Here is a 25,050-nt window from a genome sequence, read left to right on the forward strand (position 1 = left end):
ATATTTTTAAAAGTACTAAGTTATTGGTGCTCGTAGATTTTTAGCCATTGGATTAAGGGATGCGCGGTTAGAATGATATAGGATTCCTAGGGTTGAGTGGGTGGTTGGTTAAATAGCATTATCTAACGGGTGAAAATGGTTAAAGGGATAGATCTAATAGTAAAAAATTTATAAGCACCAAGCGTTTGATGCTTTTACAAGCATCATAGCCGGACTCTATGTATATATATATATGAACTTTCAAAATATGTATAATATTTGACTCTAAAAATAATTACAATGCTTTTAGAAAAATGATGAGTGATTTACCATATTTAAAGAGCAGTAATTAATTTGTTGTATAAGCCTAATTTTATAAATAAATCTTTTAGAGACTACTTTGTAATTATAATATTTTTAGGTCTATTAATAAAAAAAATGAGAAAAAAAATGTCCCTCTTCAACATTTTTTTTTAGATCCTTTTTTTTGGGTATGTTTAATTATTTGATTGTCTATCGAATAAAAATTAAAAAATTATATTTATGTGATTTTAATTCTTTCATTATATAAAAAATATATATATATAAACAAACTACTTATGATTATAAGTTAAATTAAAATCTTAAAATCTAAAATTATATTTAAATTTTAAATTTTATTGTTTGTATAAAGTCGCAAAGGAGAGTATATCACCATAATATTGTTTGAATTAAAATTTACGAACCAAAATATAACGCACCACATAGTGAAATCATACTTATTATCACAAACAATCATTGAATCACTCCACGCATCCATGAAATTAAAAAACTAAGATTCCCAACAATATTAGGCTTAAATCCTCTGCACATAAAAGTAATCCGACCATAGAAGTACTTTTTCAAAAAAGGAAAAAAAAAAAACTCATAAGCTAAAATGTCTCACACATTCTTGTTCTTGATCATGACACGCGCGCTAATCAATAAATATTAAGATCATAGATCCAAGCATAGTGACAATTTCCTTGCAACAAGTAGAGAGAGTGATCATATCATATCCCATATACCCTACTTCGCGACCCCTCGAAACTTTAAGATGCCGCTTAGTTTCGTCAATCTTGCATACGTACTTACCGATTAACAGTGAATTTACAAACAAACCACCAAGGAGACGTAATCGTGATTCACACTGCAGCTATGGATTAAAATGAATAGTTTTGTATTTATCACAGCATAACCCTGCCTCTCCGATCGGAAACACCATCACTCACTTCATGTACTTCTGCAGAAACTTGCGGTGGAAATCGTTCCTGATGGTGTCGTTGATGAATCGTTTCGGGGTCTTCGTCTCCCCGCGAGCCTGGTTCTTGAACACGACATCGTCGTCCCACCTGTAGACGAGAAACAGCAAAAAGCCATATGTGAAAAAATTGGTATGTACACAATAACCTAATAGTAAATTCAAATTAGGCGTAGAAATATATATTGGAACGTGTTTTATGCCCGTGTGATGCACGGTCGAGAATTCATAAGGTAAGGAATTGCTAAAATACATTAAAAATTGCGATACCGATAAACTCTAACTATAGATTTTAAATGATTTTTTTCTCAAACAATTTAAGATATGTTTTAAATATTCTTGATCTATAATGATAAATAGGTAAAAGAAAGTAGAAGTTTTTATCTATTTAGTGGTAGGAAATATAACTGTTTATTTATTTAAAATACTTATTTATTTTAGTCATATATCATATTTATTTAGTTGTTTAAATAAAATTTAATTAATAAAATATATCAAATCAAGAAAATTCAAGATTGAAGAAAAAAATAATGTTCAGATTATGTACTCTAAGCCTAAGGTCCGGGAAAAAAAAGTTTTCTCATCCTTTTCACTAAGAGATGCTTATCAGTAAATTCGTCCTTTCGCCAAGGGATGCTTATCTTTTCGCTAAGAGCCTGTTTGTTTGCACGGAAGTGGGGTGGAAGTAGGAAGGGGGAAGTAATTTTCGGTGAAAACAGACCACTTCCGTTGTTTGGTTCACCGTAATTTTCTTACGCCCGAAAGTCTAGTTCACCCAAAATAATGAAATTGACTTCCCCCTCCCATGGGGCGAAGTCAATTTCGATGAGGTGAAAAGAGACGAGTGGGAATTAATGTGTTAGGGTTACCCTCTTCTCTACCCTTTCCTCTCCCGAGTCCCAGACCCAACTCTAAATATATTCAATTGTGGAAGTAATTAAATTTTTTATTTTGATTGTATGTCTAAAATATGATCAAATTTGGTTAGGTAAGTTTTAATATATTTTTTGTTTAATTTGTATATTTAGAAAATGATGAAAAATGAATTTGTTAAATGTTAATAATTTTTTAACTTTAGAATTTTATTTGTTGTATTATTATAATTTGTATGCAAACAAATAATCATTTTTTTAAAAATTTTATTTTACAATCATACATATATATAATTATATACATATATAATTATATTAATTTTTATTTATTATAATTTATTATTTACTAAGTTATAAAATAGATAATGATATCACTTCGGAGGTAAGTATACCGGGGGTGAAGAGCTACACTTTTTACGTCATCTACTTCCAACCAAACAAACAACAAAACTCGCAGAACTGCACTTCCACAGTTAGAAACAAACAGCGGAAGTGAATTAATTTTCACCCCAACTCCACTTCAACCCAAAGTTCACTTCCACCCCAGTCTACTTATGTTGAAACAAACATGCCCTAAACGAAAAGGCACGAAATGTCATTTACAAATCTCTCAGTGAATTTATATTTTCTATAGGGAAGGAATGACGTGACTTTATGTACGGCCTCTAAATTCCAACTATTGAATATAATACTATATTAGACACGACCAATGAGAACCAAACCTTCTTTTGACATTGAAGGAGGTGGTGTTATTCAGATTTATCAGTGGGTTTCCTCGCATCAATTCCGCCTCTTTCACCTTGAGCTCTTCTTCCTGCTCCTCTCGCTCCTGCAACATAACAGAACAGCTCTTCATTTCAGTATATATATTAGGAATTCGATAGCTCCTAAACAAGATCTTGCATAGGAAATGGAAGAGGGAAAGGCTAAGAATAGCTCTGTTAACATTTAAGCCGTCTTGCCCATTACTCATTAGCCCTTAGTAGATTTTGAACTGCAATATAAGAATTTTGGCTCTAAGTATAGAGTTGAAGTAAATGGATGAAGGCAGATACCAACAGAGCTTTACAACAGAGGTTCACAGTACTACAAAATTTCATTGCTTTTTCTTTTTTCCAGGATAATTTCATACTGCTTTCATACTGAACCTAGAGATTTCATTGTTTATCTGTGCTTCATCGCCGAGTCAAGCAGACAAGCAGTTTGTGATAGGCTTTAGACTCGCTAAATTGACTGAAGTGGTTTATAGGTCAACTTGGTTCTCAAGATCAAGTACAATTTTAAGAACATTGGTCTGACACCATTCAACTGGATGAACAAGATAACGTAGAATTTGGAGTCAATCAAAGGTATCTCAAGAACCTAACAAAGGAAATATAAATGCAAACCCAGAAAAGGGCATGTTTGTGGGAACAATACAGCATCTCAGCATCAAAATTAGCTGCTTATTGAAGAAACATTCCTAAAGCTGCCAAATAATAAAATGAAAAGTAATTCATGAAGAAAAGCTCTAGCTCACAAATCAATCGCAAACTTCAAAAAAGCCAGACATGTAAATTCAACCTTCCAAACAGTATAAGAGCTTAGATACCCTTTTATGACTATCTTTCTAAAACAAAAATTGTATAAGTTTTAATAATTACTAGTATTGCAATTAAAAGAAAAAAAAAACACAAATAGAATAGCTGAGTGGCTCTGTTGTTTCCCGCAATAGTGTAAAAGAAGGAAAAAAAAGAACTTGTGCATTATAGTTATTCATGCTCAACACCTTTATACAGTTATGCTTAACGATAGTAATGCGGAGAATTATGCCAAAACAGAATCTTAATAAGCAGATACGAAAGAAAATGAAAATACGCACCTTTCGAAGCTTCTCCTCCGCTTTTTCTTTCTTTACCTTCTCAAGCTCAGCCATAAGTTCCGCAGTGTCATCATCATCGTCATCGTCATCATCATCGCTACTGATCAAAAATAAGATCTAATGTGAAAAAAATAAAACCTAGAGGCAAAAACAACGCTATATAGAACAACCGCCCTAGAAGGAATTTGATAAGGAAGCAAATTAAGGACAACTTTTCCATTTCTATTAGGAGAAGCTAATTTGAATCTTTATGTACCAAGCAATTTAGAAAGATAAAGAGCTTAACAAAGAAATGAATGTACATCATAGGGTTGACCACGGAACATTGTCTAACTGCCCATGGTTTATACTAGGAATGAAGGAGGAACTAACATTTTGATACAGAATCGCTTCCCGTTTCAACACTATTCTACAGAAAGAAGAATAACCCTCAAAGTTCTCCTCCCAGTATCATACAGATATGAATAAAATGAATCTTAACAGAGCATGCTTCAAAGAGAATTCTAAACCAAACCAAGGAGAAAATGCAAAGGTATTAAAGAAAAAAGGATGTCTTCATGGACAACACCATCACCATCCAATCTTATTCCACAGTCGAAGCAATTTAATTGTAGGGTCGAACAACTGCTCAGACTGTTAATTTTGCCTAGCAATGTAGGCAGCCCAACCTACCCCACAACCGCTTATATGAAAAGCAATACAAGCATCCTAACTTGCTTTTCTCGAAACCACATAGGATTACTACAGCAGAACTCACAAATAAAAAAGACCCTACAAAGATTAATAAATTTCTATGAGTGATTGCACAAATTGCCGCAAAATTCCTACTACATTAGAACACAAGAGGAGGGAAACATCTATATGATGTAAGATATTGTTGTTGATAATTTACACTATAAGTTGTTGTTGTCAGAGACAGATAAACAAAAGACCTTGCAGTGATTTCTCCTGTTTAAAGGAAAAAAAGAATTAAAAATCCACTACATTTAGAATTTATAAGTATCAATGTTACAAAAAGCGGTCTGCGGCCGCATACGCGGCTCAGACCATAAACCTCACCGCATTGGTATGTGGTCGGATCGCATATGCGGCTGCATATGTGGTAAAGTTTTTTTTTTTTTTTAAAGGTGGGCGTGAAAAACAATGTTGAATGAGTTTGCTTGATTAATAATTATACATATACATATAACTATTTTCATAAAAATTCAATTAATAATAATGTATATTATTGCAATTATCCTTATATAAATATAACCTAACTATCTCTCTTCTTATTTTAGTAGGTATTATTCATAATCTATCTAATAATATGTTTATAAATGTTGACGAATAATTTTGTAGTTGTTAGATGTTAGTATACAAGATTTTTTTTGTTTAAGTGTTGGCCTCTCAAATGATGTGAATAACAATTTATTGAAAAAATTATTATTCTACATAAAAGTTTAGCATATTGTTTTTTAGAACAGTAATTTTTGTTTGACAGTTGTTATGATTTTGCATCGAAATTCTATTTATTTCTCTATTTAACAATTAAGAGTAAGCTACTAATGATTAGTTTAGTGATGAGATCCTTTACTTGATATTAATTATTTTAATTTGTAAATTATGAATTGTTACTGCAGGTACTTAGCTTTGTTAGAAAGCATGTATATTTATTTTTAATACCTATAAATATTTTATCAGTATTTTAATAGATGGACCGTATATGTGTCGGCATATGCGCCCACATAATGCATATGCACTATGCTGTAGGTAGGATACCACCAACAGCTTTTTGGAACATTAGAAAGAATGAAAAGGGAATTCAAAGAAAATATATTAAAACAATTGCTTTCCGTAGTTCTTGCGGCAAAATCACCAAGGTACTCGATACCAAAACGGACCTGTCATCATCACTTTCGGATTCCACATCAGAGTCATCAGCATCTATATTTCTTGGAATAATCCTGTCCTCAACTTCCCTCTTTGTCCCTATATTTTATTGCAAACCAATAGGAAGGACATTAAAACAACAAAATGATTTTACCTGCGAAAGTAGGAAATACAAGAAAGTATGCCAAATGGCAGACAATTTATGACAAAGCAAATCACCTTCCAAGAGAAGCTGGCCTGTGCTTGACCCTTTCCTTCTGTCTCTTTCTTCTGTAAGCATTTATATATTTAATGTCAATCCGACCGAAACATGTTTCACATGAAATAAGTTATATAGCTAGTTCTGATTCAGGAAACAGTTATAAACCATTCAAAAGATCGAATCATGCAAAGATCGAAATTTAAACATCAGGGGTCATTGGGTTCTGAAGAAAACAAAGGAAAAACATTTTTCAAGGGGAAAAAAAAAATCCCAGAAAAAGAAAATCCAACATTTTCCGGAGTCTAGATCATCAATGACTAACCTTTTTTTTTTTCCTCACTGTTTGGTTGATGGGAAAAGAAAACGGAAAAATCAAAAGGAAAAAGTTTGGATTTCTGTTATGGCAGTCTCCTTGTGTTAATTTTTCATGTTTATAGAAATGAAGAGTTTGTTTTCCCTGAAATCTGAAAGTCATTTTTCCACCAATTCTAAATTTATGGGTGAAAAGGAGTTATTTATTGCTTTACTGAGCCAAACCTACTTTCAGGACTTTTTCCCCTTCCCCCTTTGGAAGCAAACAGACCCCAAGAGGAATGAGAGCTTTAAGTTCAAAGCAAAAGAGAGTGCGAGATAAAAGAGTGAAAGGCCATTAAAAACAAAAGAAAAGAAGCCAAATATATTACAAATAGAACTCAGGCGAAAGGATAAACATGATTTAAGTAATAATACCGGTAAAGGATTTGTCCTTGGAGACATAGTGCCTGCGCTCGCGCTCCTCCAGCTCCTCCCGGAGGTTCCTCTTCTGCAACTCATCTTGGGTACCCTGCCCTTCTTTCCTGCACCAAGTTGAAAGGGAAAACAAAAAGGAATGATTCAGGTTTACCTCAAGTTTCAGAATCAGGCCTTCTAAGTCCCAAAATTTCCAACTTTCCAGACCAAGGCCGTCAACAATATATGACTTCTGTAACTTTTGTTAAACAATGTTGCTTCTAGCTTCAATAAATGAAGAGAAGGATGGGTAGTACTGACTTGAAATCGTTTAATCAATCAATGTTTTTTAAAAAGAAATTAAAAATCCTTCTCAGCTCAGAGTTTTGAATCTAGGGTTAGGATTTCAAGAAAGAGAAGGGGAGAAGAAGAAATCTGTTTGATCAATTAGGGTTTCTTTTTTTCTCCTTATCTGTTTCTAAGTAGACGAATTTCCACCCCTTTGATCATATAGGAAGTAATTGCACACAAAATCAGTAACAGAAGCTTAGAATTCCGAAACGAGGGTTGGGAAAGGGATTGCTTACTTAATTACGGTTTCTTCTTGTCTCCTCTCTTTCTAAACAAACAAATTCCCAACCCGTTGATCAAATAGAAAGGAATCACTGACCAAATTAGTTCCAAAAATTTGGAAATCTCAATATAGGGTTAGGATTTCATAAGAGAGAGAAAAGGGAGAAGAAATCGAGAAAAGATAGAAGAAAAATCCCATTTGATCGAGTTGGATTTTAAGCCTCTTATTTTTCTATAGAGGAATTCCCACCCCTTTGATCATAAAAGTAGTAGTTCCCAAAGCTTAAAATACAGGTTGAGAAAGGGAGAGGAAGAAATCTTTTTGCTTGCTTAATTAGTGTATCTTCTTATCTCCTTCTCTTTTTCTAAACAGATAAATCCCCGCCCCTTTAATCAATAAGAGGTAATGAGGCTTTCTTCTTATCTTGATCCTGCCAACTTAATCATACATGATATAATTACCGACAAATTGCTTTGACAATCTTAAAATTCTCAAACTAGGGTAAGATTTTCAGGAGAGAGAGAGAGAGAGAGAGAGAGAGAAGGTCCTGAGAGAGAGAGAAGGGAGAGACAAAAATTCCTTTGATCAATTAGGGTTTTTAACCTCAAACTCTCTTTCTAAACAAACGAATTCCGATTACTTTGATCGATTAGCAAGTAATCACTAATCACACACCAAATCGGCTCAAAAAGTTTAAAATTAGAGTTTTTTTTTCCTTTATCTCCTTTCCTCCTTCTAAATAGACGAATCCTCAACCCGTTGATCAAATTGGAAGAAGATGCCAAGTAAAGCACCTCAAGAAGCTATGAATTCTGAATCTAGGGTTAGGGATTTAGGCGAGAGCAAGAAGAACAAAATCCTCTTTGATCAGTTTGGCTTTTTAACCTCCTCCTCTCTTCCTAAATATGCGAATCCCAACTCCTTTGATCAAAAGGGAAGTAATCACATATACTGAATCAGTTCAAAAAGCTTATAAATGCCAATCTAGGGTTAGGGTTCAGGAAAGAGAACAGGACGAAGGCGAAATATTTCTCATCAATTAGGGTTTCTTTTCACCTCCTCCCCTCTCTCAAAATCGCCGAGTCCCAAACCCGGCAAGGAACTCCACATCAGACCTGCTCAAAAAGCTTCGAATTCCGAATCCGGGGTTAGGGTTCGGTCCACGACAACGTACCTGGGCTTGAGGGTGGTGTGCGCGGCTTGGTCGCGGGAGGAGGCCTTCTGGGAGGGGCCGAAGATGCGAGCGCCGCCCTGCTCGTTCCCCCCCTTCGCCGGCGCCCACGTCGGCCGCGCCGCCGTCGTCATGATCCTCCTCTTTCGATGGAGCCGGAGCCAGAGCCGGAGACGAAGATGGGGATGGAGCCGGGTACGACGATGGAGAGGAGGGATCGAGCGTGGGGATCGTCGGATTTGTTTTCAAAACCCTATATGCGTTCGATCGAAAAAAATATAAAAATAACAACTTTATTTACGTGGGGGAGGAGCAAAGCAATTATGGCGGTGAGGGACTTTTTTATAAAACAATCCTCTAAAAATTTTAAAATTTACGAACAAACCCTCTAAAAATTTTATTTGGAACCCTAACTCTTCTTTCGGCACGTCGGCGCCACGTCAGAATTTCTTTTAAAGGTGGTGAATCCCCGCTTTCTACCATTTTCTTTTAAAGACGGTGAATCGTTCCCACTTTCTCCCATTTCTTTTATGCGGTGAATTATTCACCGTCTTTCACTTATTTACTATTTTTTTCTATATCTCATATATAATCCTAACAATCACATAAAAATTTTGACAAATCACATATAATCTTAACAACCTTTAAATCCTAATAATTTATCCATATAATTTCATATAATTTTAATAACCTGAAAATCCTAATAAACTTTTCATACAATCCTAATAATCAAATAAAAATTCTAATGATCCACAAATAATCCTAACAAACCTCACTTTTTTTCTAAATACGGTGAACGATTCACCGTCTTTAAAAGAAATAAAAGAAAGCGAGGCTTTTAAAAGAAATAGGAGAAAACGGAGAATGATTCACCGCTTTTAAAAGAAATTCTGACACGGCGCCGACGTGGCGAAATGATAATTAGTTTTCCTAATAAAATTTTGACCCTCTAACCTATAATTAACTAAATTTTTCTAACGGATTCTAACGGCAGTGATAAATTTGAAAACATCCAAGTTGAACTTTGTAGAAATATATCTGTCATTCAGAACATGTATGAAATTAATTATTTTTTGAGAGAGATGGGTAGCACGCTACCCGCTTCGTTTATTTCATTTAGAAATAAACTTAGCTAGAAATGTGAATCAACTAGGATTCGAACTTGGGTCTCGGGTACCAATCATCAAACCTTTAGCCACATGCTCTCTTTTCATAAAAATATATTGAAATTATCTGAACTATATCCTTACTGAATAGTTCTTGCTGTACATTTTAAAGTATTCCTAAATTTAAAAAAAAAAATAAGAAAAATTAGAAAAAGGGCTTCATTGAATACTTCTCGAACAGTATTAGCCTCACATCAATTAGATTTGCGGTGCAATTTTTTTCAATTATTAATTGATGCAGAAGAAAATAAAAACTATTGATAATAAAAAAATAATATTTATTATCAACTTTTTATTTCTTAGATAAGTACTATTCTATCTATCGACGCTCAAACCCTAGATATTCAAGAACTGAAAAATAAATAGTAAATAAATATGATTATTTTATTATTAAAAGTACTCTATATGACATCTCAATATTCCATGGATGATTTAGAAGAATGTGATAGATTTATAAGTAACAGACACACTAATAATAATTTAGTTTAAGTATTTAAAGCTTGATTTTGGCACGATAAGTTATCAGTACTAGCGGATCGGATCGTTTATATTTGTGTATTAGAGCTTGATAATTAATTAAAAGTGTGAGATGAATCTTGCATCGCGTAGGGATTATGTGTATGATTACACTAAAAATAATAACTTGGTCTTAAGTATATTAGACCCGACAAGTTATTATTACTGACTGATCAAATTGTTACATTAGCTTAATTAAAAAAAAAAAAACCTTCTTATTTGGATGAATAAAAATTCTATTTGTATGCCTAACTTTTTTGGATGTAAAATTTACTAGAAAGTCTTTTCTATTTTAACTATTTTATATAAAATTTATTCCAAATGAGGTAAAAAGAGTTTAATTGGGAGGTAATATAATAATTGCATATTGAAATAATGCTTAAAAAAATTCTTATATTTTTTAGTAATATGAAGATATTTGATTAGATATTGTAAATTCTATGTGGTATATCTATGGCAAAAAATATTTTAATGAGATTCATTATAAGAGATATACCAACTTTGGTACTACAAATGAGTCCAATGTACAACATACAGTGCTCAGTCCATATACATATATTTCTATTTCGGATCCAAATATAGATTTGGATATTGCTCGAATATTAAGGCCCTTTCTGATATATTTTTACATCAGATATAGATACATATTTAGTTATTGATCAGATACTACGGCATTGTTTGGTACATCTCTACACTGGATCTGGATACAGATTTAAGAACTGGATACAGATTTGGATATTGATAGAATAGTAATATCATGTCTGATATTTCTTCGTCGAATCTGGATACATATTTAAATATTGATCAAATACTAAGATCCTGTTTAATAATATTTAATTTCATCTTCGTTGAAACAAACATAATTTAATTAAAAAAAAGTAAATCCCTTCAATGAGTCAAATTTCTAGTAGATACTAGAGACAAGACACTTTGTGGGAATATCACATTCCCCGTTTCCCACACCACTAAAAAAAAAAAAAAAAAAAAAAAAAAAAAAAACACAACTAAAATAAATAACACGTACGTCGCTGTTGAGTGGATGTGAGGAGGAGGAGGCAAATGAAAAAGCGACAATTTCTTAAAATAGTTTATTAAAAAATCCCAAAATAATCTCTCTCAAAAAAAAAATCCCAAAATACCAAATTTGAGGAGAGACTCTGGATGTTGAGAGTATCCATTGCCCACATTATTCCCTGCACCTGGTCCACCAACTCAGCCGTGAATAGATGACCTAGCATTGTTAGTCCGTAAAAATGTATAAAACTTACCTCAACTTAAGGGCAGATAATTCAGCTTGCTGTTCGTGAGTTAGTTCGTATTTGGCTTGAAATGAATTCACGATCGATCGCTCTATTTGGATAAACGAGGCGAATATAAGTTAAATTTTTCAGTTTGAAATCTTAACGAGCCGAAAATGAATTGTGGGTAGCTTGTTTGTGTTCGGCTTAATATAGCTCGAGTGTGTAAAAGGCCAATCCAACATAAAAGAGATCAATATTTTGTTAATTTTAATTATTAAATTAAAATTCTTGTTTTTTTATATTTTTGAACTTTTTAGTCAGTAGTAGAGCTGACAATGTAACTTATTATTCGTGAGTCGGCTCGTCTTTGGCTAACATCGGCTCGTTAGCCAAACACGAGCTATTTTTCAACTCGATATTTTAACGAACTTCCTTGTGTTCGACTAGTTGACATACGTACCCCAACTATTATCCATTTAGATTTGACTATCTAATCTTTAAAAATATTAATTTTACTATCTAATATTTTAATTTATTTGATTTGTGCTAATTAGTGACTTTTTAACTTCAAAATTTAAATGCGTGGTTTATTTTTACAGATTTAGTTAATATAGTGTATATAATTTACGTAACTATAAATTTATTAAAATAAATAATTAGATTAAATTTTATATCCGAAAAATTATTAAATCACCAAAAATATATAGACTCCTTATTTGCGAAAAAATCTTTATTGTGACAGTCACGCCACATGGGTATACCCAAACTCAATCTTATTGTGTCATGTTCGAAGTGCCGTGAGGCTAGTTTGGCCGAGTCTAACAGTTGAGACCCATAGGCGTTGTGTCTATACCGAATTGATTCATTCATTCTAGGATAGTTTAAGCTTTCGGGTTTAATGATTAGCGTCAACGATCCGACAAGTTGTATCAGAAACAGAGCTCACGGAAGATTCGATAAGTGGCATCAGAGACATAGGTCACGAATTCAATTCCCGCATGCTATAAATTTATGCAGGTGTTAGAGAGGGAATTGTTAGCTAAGCGGGAGGCTAGATTAGGCCGAGTGATGTTCAAAGTGACACGAGGTTGATCGGACCGAATCATAATCGAGACTGCAGGTACTGTGTTTGTACGCTTTAAGTGAATTAATTACGTATTTCTAACAACTCGAGCTTTTAAATTAAAATTTTTACTTTTGAGGTTTAAAATCTTATTTTTCCTTCTCACTACGGCAAAACTTTTTCGCCAAACATCTTATCAGAGTACATTATTGGCAAAAATAAAAATAAAAGTTGAATTGCACAACTCAGTGCACTTTAATTTAAAACAAAATATTTTTTAAAGTTTGCTAAACTTATTAAAAACTGGGCCATTTAAGTAGTGAGATAAAATGTGGGCGTAATTGACTGCAACTCAATTGACTTCACCTCAAATTGGATGCTGAGATCGCATGGCACGCAGATTTTTTTTTGTGTGCACATGGACTATAAATTATGCACATGGTGCTATTAAAGTTTTGATAAAAAAAATGTGTGTTGACTTAAATGGGTCACCATCATGTCCTGTGGCGAGAGGTCAAGTAGGTCGAGTTACATTCGAAATGGTACAAGGCCGGGTTGGGCCAAGTCATATTCGAAGTGGCGTAAGGCTGGATGGACTGAGTCACAATCGAGATCTATAAATGCTGTATCTGTTTGTTTTAAATGAATTGGGTACGTAGTTGTAACAGTTCGAGTTTTTGGAATTAATGATTAGTGTTAACGATCCGCCAATATGGAGCTTACTTGAACTATAGATCATTTTGAATCAATTATCCAATCTCCTAAAATTTTGAATTTATTATATGTCCTTTTAATTTATTTGATTTGAACGGGTTAGCATTTCTTTGACTCAAATTTGAATTTATTTTTTATATTTACAAATTTAGTTAGTGTATTTGTGAAATTATAAATTTACTAAAGTAATTAGCTTAACTTTTGACGTCAAAGTATTGTTGACCAACTTAAATCAACTAAATTAAAAGGTCAGATCGCTGATTCAAAATGGTCTATAGTTTAGATCAGTTCTATACATTTTTACCTTTTTTTTTTTTTTCCCATCCCTTTAAGGAGAGGCACTTTTGTGTAATAATTGTACAAAATATAGTATCCATTTTTATATTTCATCTTACATAAAAATATAAAAACTAAAAGATTTTATTGGCTTAATTGCACTATATTATATTGTGTTTTGCATTTTTTTTTCTCACTTCACACACTGTATTTTTTTTTTTTTTTCTTACAAAGGCACGACTCAACTATCATTTTTATTCAATCCCTTCATTACAAATAATATATCTATAATTTTAAATAAAAACTGTTAAAAAATACTGGTTAAAAATGATAGAGTATATATTCAGCTCATTTTGATATAAACAATAATAAAATACATAAAAATAATTAGAAAATAAAAATTTTTAATTGGTCTATCATGAAGATTCATGTTACATTTTTCTACTATTTAACCATATCTCTTAATAAAATTATTAGATTTTGTCTAAAATAATAAATTTGTTAATCAATAATAATTTGTTAATCATAATAGAGAGATTAGCGAGAAAAATATAGTTTGGTATTATTTATAAGAAAATAAAATAGTACAATATATAAATAAAAACAAATCTAAAATATAGTGCATTGATAAAATATAATAATATAATAGCCTCTTTAAAAAAAATAGTATACTGTAGCAAATAAATATAACACTAAAATGCAGTTTAGTATAGTGTGGTTAATTCATTTTTTTATTACTTCTATATATTTCCTATATTATCTTTAATCAGACTATTTGTCATTTTAGATAATTGGAAAAATATTTTTATTTGTTTGTTTTCTAAAAAAATAATTTTTTTATTTTTTTAGATTTTATAAGAAAGCAATGTTTTTTTAATTTTGAAAAATATTTATAAGGATAAAACTACGGAAAAAAATATTTTTCGTGAAAATCTATTTTTAAATGCTGAAGCAATTAAGCTGTGAACTTAAGACTTTGAATACCAATCTTGCTCGATATATTTCTTTGATTTACTTAAAAATATATAAGGAATTTGATTAAAAATTTATGATGAAAATATCATATTCCGCCTTCAAATTATTTTTTAAAATAAAATAAATCATGTCGTAGAAAATAATAAACAACAATTTTTTTTGGAAAAGTAAAAAAACAAAACTTTTCTAGTTACAATTATAATAAAAAATTCTCCTATTGTTACGTTTAGCTAAATACGTTAGATACAATTGAGATTTTTTACGCTTGTCAAAAGAATTCAGAATTAGACTGCGATACTATTAATAGCACCAAGTCATTAGTACTATTAAATTTTCAACCTTTGGATGAAGGGATATAAGGTTATAATGATAGTGGTCTTTCGGGATTGAATGGGTTATTGATTGAATAGTATGATCTAACAGATGAAAATAGTCAAAAGGATATATCTAATGATGAAAAACTCGATAATGCCAACCGCTTGGTACTATCAATAGTATAATAGCCAGGCTCAAAGAATCAAAGGTTAAGGCTTCGTTTGGAATTGCGGGGAGATTACGTTACGTGTGGTAAGAAAGTACGTTGAAAAAATATTCTATTTATTTTTGTATGTAATATTGTGTTCTGCATATCGCGATAAGTCGATTATGATATATTTTCTGCGGTCTCATTAGAGAACGCAGAAGAATATCGTTATATGCTTTTTCATTAGATAGGGCTCAATATCAAACTAAGCCTAAATAGAAGGAAAATAGTATTCGGTCCACCAATCCACGTGGTGAACCCGGTACACGGAATAGTTCCTCATTTTCCACCGACCCCGGAGCGCGCACACACATACACATACACATCCACATCCACATCCACATTAAAATACACGGCACGCTCGCTCACTACACCCCCAAATAAAAAAAAAGAAAAAAAACCTCTCTCTCTCTCTCTCGTTATTTCTCTCTCTCTCTCCTTGAAGAGGAGGAGGAGGAGGAGGAGGAGGAGGGAGACAATGGCGGGGGACGCGAGCGCGCTCTTGGAGGAGGCGGCGCGCGCGGCGGAGCGGGCGCGCGAGCTCCAGGAGGCCGCCGCCGCCCACATCTCGCGGACGTGGACGGAAGAGGAGGCGCTCCGCAAGCGCGCGCTCGCCCTCGACTCCGACCTCCGCCGCCTCCAGAGCTCCCTCGATTTCGCCGCCAAAAAGGGCGGCGGCGGCGACGGCGGAGGAGGAGGAGGAGGAGGAGGACTCGATCCGAGGATCGCGGATAAGGTCGGTGTCGTCGCGATCCCTTCCTCTCTGAATCTGTCTCCGGTTTCCGAAACCCTAATTCGATGCGATTTGCTCAGATCGACGAGGAATTGTACCGCGCGAGGTGTATACTCAGCGAGGGGGATGTGGCGTCGCTGCTTCCGAGCAAGGCTCATGGTGCGTTTTGTGTTTAGTTTCGGGATTTTTCAGGTTTCTTAGGGTTTTTGATTGGTAAATTGTGTGTGGGGACTCCGTTTTCTGGGGAATTTGTATAGGACGTTTCTTGAAGATGTTCCTTGGACCGGTGAATGTGCGGGCGACGAGGAAGGAGGTGCAGCTCAAAGTGAAGGAAGAGTACAACAGCTATAGGGTATACTCTGACTCTAATTCACTATAGAGATCGAAAGCAAGGTCGTGTTATTACTTGCTCCGTGGAAGGTGGGTGTAGATATGCTAGTTTGTTGATAATTGCAAGTCCTAGTGATTAGTTCGGTGTTAATATCATTTTCACCCTTGGAGGTAAAGGATAGATAGAAGTTGAGCATTGCTAATTTGGGGGGCATTAGCATATGCAACTATTATTGTTAGTGTTGTGTTCCTATCAGGAGATGGATAAGCTAAGTTTTACTTCTATGACCAGTTCTGATTCCTTATGGCTTCCCTAAATTCCTTTGTGCTATTGAACATATTCTATGTCAGTGGTGCCAGAATATGATGCGCTGCATCAAATAAGTGCTTCGTTGGGGTTTTATCTCAGAAGTCTGTTCAAGGAATTTCTTTTTGTAAGATGCTTCATTCTGGAGAAATTGAAATAATGAATATCGTAGGTAGTCTTCACCGCAGAGTACAAGACTATTTGGTTTGTTAAATAAACTGGTCTCCTGTTGCTAACGGGATCAGAACACTCCAAGTAAATTGTTGCTCATAACACTATTTGGTTCGTTAATAGGTTGCTAGGAACAACGTCAAGTATTCTCACTTCTTAGCCCCCTATTCCCTACTGCTTGCCACCCACAACCTACCCCTGACTTCACCCTTCTAAAAAAATCATGCCCAAAATTCCGTCTATATTATTATTTGTGTAGTTGTTATTTAAATGCCTGTGATTGTAAGGAACTTAATACTCTTTAATCTAGTATGCCATAAAGCTAGGATGATCTTATAATACTTAAAAGAAGATTTGGCTATGTATGGAAAACCATAATATCCTTCTTAAACAAGTAGTTTACATGATATATAACTAACAAATACTAAAGACGAATAGAAAATATTTTTATATCATAAAGAGTGCCTTTGTAGGTTTGTGAGTAAAGAACTTTCATGAAAATATTCTGTGTAATAACAAAAGATTCGTTTTTGCCTTTGACACTGATATTTGGTTCTTTTTAACTTTTTTCAGACATACATTCCCTATAATATTTTGTTTTATGGTTACTTTATGACTGTATGTCTATCTCTGGAAATCATATTTTGTTATATTGATATATAGAACTGAATGCGTTTTAGAGGCATTCTAAGGTGGTTGCTTGTCTCGTTGCCTATGCATATCACTGAGGCCTTCAAGGTTCTGACTGTCATTTCTGTGTAGGCAGTCTAGCAACTTTTTCGACCTACTTTAGTGTTGGCACATAATCTCAAGATTTAGCATTGCAACTTGCAAGCTTGATAGTACTTCGTGGGATGAAATTCATGACTTCTTATTTAAGTGCTATAAGTTTTCGTATGCCCTTTGTGAACTGATTAATTCAAAAATCGTGCATATGCCTTTATTTTGCTGTTCTTGTCCAATACACGAGTAGTAATGAAGTACTATATGTATATCTTAAACTAAAGTTGAGTTAGTGGTAAATATCTCACTATTCTATCGAACACATCGAGGCTTTCTAGAATCCCTACTTAGAGTTGTTTAGCCCAATTTTTCCCATGAGTTCCTGTACCCTCGGAATGTCAAATCCATGGGTCAGATGGAATTGCACTGACCCGTAGGCTAGGCAGCGTACTTTTATTGTTAACTCCCATTCACACTATTGTGAAGCAAACAAAGAAGGGTTACACCTTAAACTAGAGTTCCCAGCAGGGATATGTAATCATGCATGGGATGGAAATACTGCAGCGTAACAGACCTGATGACAACACTATAACCATCATAAGCAACTTTTGATATAGCGTACATAAGTTTATCTTGGACTACCATCTATATAAATATATGAAAGCAGAGTCTCCTCTGNTACTTGTTGTGATTATTACTCGGAATTGCTGGATGTTGTATAAAGCCTCGAATCTATGATTTGATCGGGATTCTAGTTCAGGTTTTTTTTTTTTTATTTTTTTTAGGGATTGAGTTTTTTTTTTTTATCCAATCTAATTTTTTTTATTATAAAATTTAAAATATATAATTTTTATACATGAATTTTAAAATCTAACATATTGAATGGTTTGATAATAAAAATAAAATTTTAAAAGGTTGAATAGATGATTCAAAATGATTCATAGTTTAGACAAATTTTATACGATTTTATTTTGATTTTAATATAAAACTTTAATATTATATTGCAATCTGATGAGCGATCAATTTTACATCTATAATTTTTTGAATATTCAAAATATGATTGGTCGACTTCTAATTTTAACAATTAGGCATTATAAAATTTGTTACATAGTTTAACATCGAATAAAATTACTAATTGAACAAAACCGATCGATGCTCAACTCTATCTTCATTTGGAATAATTACACTTTTGGTCTTCAAATTAGTACGACCCGTGACAATTGTTCCAAATGTTTTTTTAAACAAATATGGTGATCAAATTGCTTAATGAAATATCATTAATATGTATCTATCATATTATGTATTAATAATTTTAATTATTTAATACTAATATTATTGGCCATTTACTTATATATATATAGAGAGAGTTACTTTTTTTATGATGAATGAAGTTAGATCTATTAGACGGCTAGGATTGTATAAGAGATAGAAAATTCGATCTTAGTGGTTGTGCCATACTTTAGAAAGGCCCGATTGGGATCCTGCACTCCTGTTATAATTACACCGTGCACCGACTCTAAATTATGTATCAAATATAAATTTATATTAAGTTGTTGGAATAATGTAACTATTTAAAAATTAAGAATTTATTAATAAAAAAGTTATATTTTTTTTAATGTACATAACACTATTTTATAATATTTTTAGTTAGTTATAATTTTTTAATCTTAAAATTTTAATAATTATATATGTTGAGTAATTGAAATACTATCTATCCGCTGCGAAGCGCGGGCCCTGCACTAGTGTTCCATTACTTGACATCAAATTTGTTGTTGGCAGGATAGAACCGCTTTTTTGTTTCTTCTGTTTCCATCTGCTCTACTTCTCTTAAGGTCTTCGGTTTGGAACGGGTGCCTTCCGGCATTGCCAGTTCAGTTATATCAGGTGAACTCCTGAAGCTACAAGCTTTCTAGTCACACCATATGTAGGGTTCTAGTTCCCAATGAGTAACTGCAGTAGTAAAGAGTCTGGTTTTTCATTTTTGACAGGCTTGGCTCTTATTCCTCTACACAAGCTTAGCTTTGCGGGAAAACATATTGAGAGTAAATGGAAGTGACATACGTCCTTGGTAAGTGAATATGGTTATTTCTGCAATTATTTAGTTTACTATTTGTGATCATCTAGCTTAGTACACGCTAATCAAGTTTAGACAGATGACCTTTGATATGATTTCTCAACTTGCTATATTCTGATAATGGAGAAGTCATCTGATTCCTGATAAGTTTTGTTTAAATGTCATCCAGAGCATAGATGGAAAGGGTTGAAGCTAAGATAGAAATAACATTTTTCATGAATTCTCCTGTCATAGCCGAATATTGCTATGACTTTGCTATGATGGTACCACCCCTGGCTGTACTACCCTTGGCAAAACGATTGGAAGCTCGATATGATTATGTGCTCGTCATTGTCATTTCCTCTTTTAAGATAATATACTTCTTTAATATACTTTAATATTCTATTTGATACATATGCGCCTTTTTTTTTGTCATCATTGTGGTATTTGTGTAGTTCTAAGCAGTATGAGAGGACATCCTCTATGCCTTTGTGCATTTGAATCAGTAGAATGGTAATATAACGGAGTATTCCCCTTCTACACGGAGTATTCCCCTTCTACTCTATCTATTACAAACTGTGCCTCATTTGTGTTAAGAGTAAATGGTATAGAAACTGCTGCTAGGTTAATCCATGCAGTCAGCGCAGCATCAATCCAGAGTGATTGGATTCACATAAGGTTTTAACAAGGCCAAACATGAGAGATCCGACAAGCTCAATGTTGGCTAAATTGCCAGCTATTTCAATTTTGAATTAAACTCAAACTACTTGAGATTGTATAGATAATTAGGTTTCTAAGCATACAATATTAACTTTGATACAATGTTAAATCAACAATTTCGTTATACAATTTATATACTGCCTTATATATATTGGTGCCTTGTAACTAATGAGGCCCAGTTTGATTATGCAGTCGTATGCAGTGCAGCATGGGCGTTGGGCCATACTCGTCTTTCGTAAAAGCATCTCACAAGATGTTTACGCGAAAGCAATCTGAATGCTGTAATTTACACACAGCGGTTTATACATGATTTTCAGAATGCATGAAATAAGATCATGCTGGTGGTTCATCTTTTAAATGATGATCAAAGGGTTGGAAAACAATAATTGTTGGAAAGTTAAGTCAACAAAAGGATGCAAGAAAATGAAAGGGTGCACTAATTCTTGATGTTAGATACATGACTGCAGATATCAATTTTACATATAGTATCTAAAGTTTTTAATAAATGACTGCCAAACTATGTTATATCATGTTTTCCATCAGGAGCAGAATACTTATTATTTTCGTTGTGACACTAAGCTACAAAAACTTTATTTTGATTGACTGGTAAAACTCTACCCTGGACTTTTTCAGTACCTATAAATCTATTGGACTTGAAGCCTTATGGTAACATGGTCCTTGAGATTTGATGGTTCTTCTTCATTTACAGTTTGTTGTCACACGCTGAAAGAACAGCTTCAGCAGCACTGACTTTCTTTTAGTAGATCTGTATTTGTAAAGCATTTTTTTTCTTTTTTTTTTCTTTTTCTAAAAACATGTTGTGGCAATACTCGGAATGAGTTAAATATTTCTTCTTTGTGATGGGTTTGACTCCAAATATTTTTGCTATGCACCTTGTCCGCATCTCTTAAATATGCTTTTATTTTCGAGGTGGATATACCATCACTATTGTGCCATGTTGATGGCGGTTATAAGTCTTACATGGGAGATAAAGACACAACCTGATTGTGCCAACAAGCAGGTACTTGTTTCCTTGTTTTCCTCTTCATAATGGTCCTTGAGGTCTTAAACCCACACTTTGGCTTTTCTGCAGAGAGGAGTACAGCTTTTTCTGGCGTGGGCTATAATGCAAGGTGTTGCAATGCTTCTCCAAAACAGATACCAGCGGCAAAGATTATATACTCGCATTGCTCTAGGAAAGGTAGTATTCTAAATTTCTCGTGCATAGTGAACTAGTTTTTGCTTATGCAAATAATTGTTTTGTGCAAAATATATTCATCTGTTAAAGCTTCTTTGCAATGCCATTTATCCTGTTCTAGACTCGTACTTTTCCCTGAATAGTTTCTCATAGTTTATATGTCATAAAATTGTAGTGGCGCTACTGCCTAGCCTTATGCTGTCTGAGTTAAATTCTATCTGCTGTTCAAGTTTCGACATAAAATTCATGGTTCACCAAAAGAATTGAGCAATGCCTTCTCCACAACGGTGAAAGGAAAGCAAGGAGGGGAAGCTGTATTAGAGGAGACCAGGGGATTGTATGCAGTTTCTAATTCCAGCATGTAGCTATTTTTTGAGATAGCAACTATCTCAAAGGAGATTTACCCTCATTTTGGAACTTGAATATCAGAAATTGGGTGCCTCTTCATTCTATGTTTACTAATGACAACCAAAAGTCAAAATAAGCATTATAAAAAAAATAGTACAAGTTTATTGTTTGTGAAGGATCTCCTTAGAAACTTCATAGACCGCCTCACAAAAGCAGGAGTATACGCATCTACCAATAAAGTACAATTTATCTATATATGATTGCTGGTTGTTAGAGACTCAACTATGGATATTTTCTGACATAGGAAACTTCAATTCTGCCCGCATAAAGAAGGTGCATGAAGTGTGGCATCTGGTTAATGATAGGAAGAATAAAGCAACGTACTGTTTCCACAGTTGCTTCTTTATAGTAGCTTGCTTCGCCTCTAGAAATAGGCAAGCCTGAAGGATACAGCATAGTGGTCAGCATTAGCAATACATTATCAATTAGGATCCATTGCTGTGAAGTGATTTGACTGTTTCTTTAGTTACACACATCGGAGAGAAGGCTGCTTTTGAATGAAGAATATGCAACATAAAGCTTCTATTCGTACTTTTGCTCTGACCCTGCAAGAGGGTTTTGGGGTGGTGGTGGTTGGAGGGACGGTCTTTAGTTATATAAATCGGAGAGAAGGTTGCTCTGGAATGAAGAATATGCAACGTAAAGCTTCTATATGTACCTCTTTCCGCTTCATTTCATTTCTGGCGGTGAAATTGACAAATGCAAGGTCGTTTCTGTGAAGTTCTGCATGGAATTAACAATAGTTTTGTTCTATTTCAGACATCATTAAAATGCAAGGTTGAAATTGGAGCGATTGAAAATGTAGGGTTTAAGTGAGATAGGGGTTCAAGTACAGATTTTTTTTTTTTGCCCTTTTTTAAAAAAAAATTGAGTCTTTTAATTAGTTTATTCGCAAGTAATATTCTGACTGTGTGTGGGTATGCACGTGTATGTGTGCACATGTGTACTTGTGCTTGCACGCCTGCTTGCATGAGCGCTTGCATGTGCATAGGTGGGGGTGGAGCATGGTAGATGGCGGCGGTGTAGTTGTTGGTGTGCATGCGTGCGTGCGTGCGTTTGTGCAGGCGCATGTATGCACGCATATGTGTCGACGTGCTCAAGTGAAAACTTGATGTCCTGTATTTGGTCATTTTTAAAAAGATTTCCTCTTTGTTCACTATATCTTCCTGCATGTTTAATGATTTTAAGGCAATTTAATAGTTGGCTAATAAGTAAATGTTTGGTTAAGCAGCTGTTCTTTGTGTTGCTTCGTGATGGCGCGTAGTGGGACTCTTCTACTCTCGTGGATATTTTTCTTGGTTTTGATCTTCATCTCACTGTTTGTATGCAGGCGAAGAGAATGGATGTTGTGTGGGGAGAAACTGCTGGTGTCGAAGGGCAGTTGTGGCTGCTATGCCCCATTCTTTTTGTTCTGCAGGTATGCAACCAAAATCTTAACCAATTAAATTCCAGTTATCATAGTTGGTTCCTGTAGTTTTAAACCGATGTCCCTATCAATACCAGTTTAATATGAATCATATGATGCTACTCTTTTCAGTTTTCACTAAGGGTGCGTTTGGTTCGCGCTATCTTTTTAAGATTCCTAGTAATCCAATAGGAATAAAAAAATACGACGGTATTTGGCTAAACGCACTAAGTAATCTTGTTGGTAATACTGGATTTACTTGGGAATGAGATTTATCCCAAAGTACTAATCTTATTTCTTTGAGGGAGGGTAGGTATCCTTATATTAGTGGATTGGAGTAGTTATAATATGTCTAATCTTTTTTTTTTTCTTCCCACCTGTCGGCTAGTTGGTATTATTTTTCTTTACACTCTAACCTTATATCTCTCTCTAAACTTATCTTTTTCTTTGTAAACTTCAATTCTTTTTCTCTCTCTCTAAATTAAGCTATTTCTCCCCCTCTTTTTCTAAAATCTCAACCCTTTCATTCTCTCTAACCTTGACTCTATTTCTCTTTCTAGTTTTTTAATTATGCTCTCTCTTTCTAACCTATATTCTCTCTCTTTGTTTAAAAAAGATGCTAAAATTTTTTATAGTATTATTTAAAATTAAATAAATAAATAAATAAATAAATTGTATATTTTTCCTAATCTTAAATAACATGACTAAATAATATGAGCGTACGAACCAAACACTGAAATACTACATTCTTAGTAATAGAATGAATAGGAATAAGATTCTCGAATATCTTTTTACTCTAGTAATTTTTCATAGTGCGAACCAAACGTGCAATTATCCCAACTAATAAGACTTAAAAGCCAAATACTAACAAAGTAGAAGTAGCTATACTTCTTAGGGTATAGATAGCTTTTGAATGTTTTCTTCCAAGTCTCATTTGCACTAAGCAATAAACCGCATAACTCATAAGAGTTTTATCACTCCTTTATGGGCATTTCAAATTTTTTTTTTTTTCCCAGGGTTTTGAGGCATATGTTGGATTATTACTGCTTCGTACAGCTCTGGACGGCGTCAGCCCTGAATGGCAGGCAAGATACGAAAGCCCTCATTCATTCTGCTGTGTTCATATAATATGGTTGTTTCAAACTCTAGTTCTCTTCTCTTACTCACTCGACTACGCCTTTTTGGTGGGGGCGCAAATTCTCAGGTCATAGCGTGCGGCATCTTGCTCGTGGTGATGGCGGTGGGCAACTTCGCCAACACGGTGCAGACGCTGATGGCGAAGTCAAGGTTCAAGGCGAAGATGAAGAGGACCAAGAGCAAGCAGGACTTCGATCAGTGCACGTCCCCGACGGGACCGTCGCCGACGTCAAAATCGTCCAAAGAAGCGTGATTTAACGAAGAGGAATTTCCCCTTATGGCCTTTCTGAATCTCTTCTTCGTGGTTCTCTCTGTTGCTAATATAATCATCCTTGTAAAGCATTATTTTTTTGTTATGGGTTTGCTATTCATATCATATGTACTACAGTGAGGTAGTGGATGGTCTCCACATCTGGGACCGTAGTCGATAATAATTTAAATCTCTCTCTCTCTCTCTCTCTCTCTCTCTAACAATCGCCCAACAAATTCATCTTTCCCTTGCGGAGGGCAAGGTTGGATAGAACATAGTATTTGTAGTTTGGATAATTTTTTTTTAATTTTTTTTTCTGAAATATTAGACGCATATGAATCGCGGCCTATCTTGTGAAGTTTACTAGAACATTATCGACTGAAGTGTTTCTTTTTTATTCCTCTCAATTTTTTTTTTTTGTTTTCTGCTTTTTTATTTTTTTATTTTTTTTATTATTATTTTTTTAACACTTTTGAAGCCCTTTGAATTCTTTTGATTGGTGATGCTCAAGGTTTCTGTTATTCAATGTAGTGTTTTTGTGGTTACTTTAAACTTCGTGTATATATATATATGGAATAATATATTTCCTCAAGAAAATGACTTCAGAGGCTTAATATATTATT

General features: G+C 34.0%; 2 protein-coding genes across 3 annotated transcripts; one reads left to right on the plus strand and one right to left on the minus strand.

The window, feature by feature from the left end:
* On the minus strand, nt 774-8,824 carry LOC109727588 (protein CWC15 homolog). 2 transcript variants are annotated; one of them, XM_020257746.1, is made up of 7 exons: nt 8,522-8,824; nt 6,795-6,901; nt 6,083-6,133; nt 5,875-5,962; nt 3,992-4,088; nt 2,853-2,959; nt 774-1,349 (listed from the first exon to the last, which is right to left on the minus strand). In XM_020257746.1, the coding sequence occupies exons 1-7, from the start codon at nt 8,650-8,652 to the stop codon at nt 1,226-1,228; spliced, it is 705 nt and encodes a 234-aa protein (XP_020113335.1). In that variant the 5' UTR covers nt 8,653-8,824; the 3' UTR covers nt 774-1,225. The 2 variants fall into 2 exon arrangements, with proteins under 2 accessions (XP_020113335.1, XP_020113334.1); XM_020257745.1 differs by having other exon boundaries at nt 783-1,349; nt 3,992-4,091; nt 8,522-8,821.
* LOC109727590 (transmembrane protein 120 homolog) lies at nt 15,412-24,827 on the plus strand. The gene is made up of 10 exons (XM_020257747.1): nt 15,412-15,728; nt 15,806-15,884; nt 15,983-16,077; nt 19,036-19,140; nt 19,245-19,324; nt 20,960-21,050; nt 21,123-21,230; nt 22,966-23,052; nt 24,057-24,125; nt 24,245-24,827. The coding sequence occupies exons 1-10, from the start codon at nt 15,471-15,473 to the stop codon at nt 24,428-24,430; spliced, it is 1,158 nt and encodes a 385-aa protein (XP_020113336.1). The 5' UTR covers nt 15,412-15,470; the 3' UTR covers nt 24,431-24,827.

The sequence above is a fragment of the Ananas comosus genome, linkage group 22, assembly GCF_001540865.1.
Source record: "Ananas comosus cultivar F153 linkage group 22, ASM154086v1, whole genome shotgun sequence".
Classification (NCBI taxonomy): domain Eukaryota; kingdom Viridiplantae; phylum Streptophyta; class Magnoliopsida; order Poales; family Bromeliaceae; genus Ananas; species Ananas comosus.

Excerpts from the sequence above, each read along its gene's own strand:
- LOC109727588 (XM_020257745.1), bottom strand. The coding sequence starts at position 8,652 with ATGACGACGGCGGCGCGGCCGACGTGGGCGCCGGCGAAGGGGGGGAAC. Across the intron at positions 6,134-6,794 it reads CAAGGACAAATCCTTTACCG|AAGAAAGAGACAGAAGGAAA; the intron begins GTATTATTACTT and ends AAATGCTTACAG. Across the intron at positions 2,960-3,991 it reads CGGAGGAGAAGCTTCGAAAG|GAGCGAGAGGAGCAGGAAGA; the intron begins GTGCGTATTTTC and ends GTTATGTTGCAG.
- LOC109727590 (XM_020257747.1), top strand. The coding sequence starts at position 15,471 with ATGGCGGGGGACGCGAGCGCGCTCTTGGAGGAGGCGGCGCGCGCGGCG. Across the intron at positions 19,141-19,244 it reads TGCCAGTTCAGTTATATCAG|GCTTGGCTCTTATTCCTCTA; the intron begins GTGAACTCCTGA and ends CATTTTTGACAG. Across the intron at positions 19,325-20,959 it reads GGAAGTGACATACGTCCTTG|GTGGATATACCATCACTATT; the intron begins GTAAGTGAATAT and ends TTTATTTTCGAG.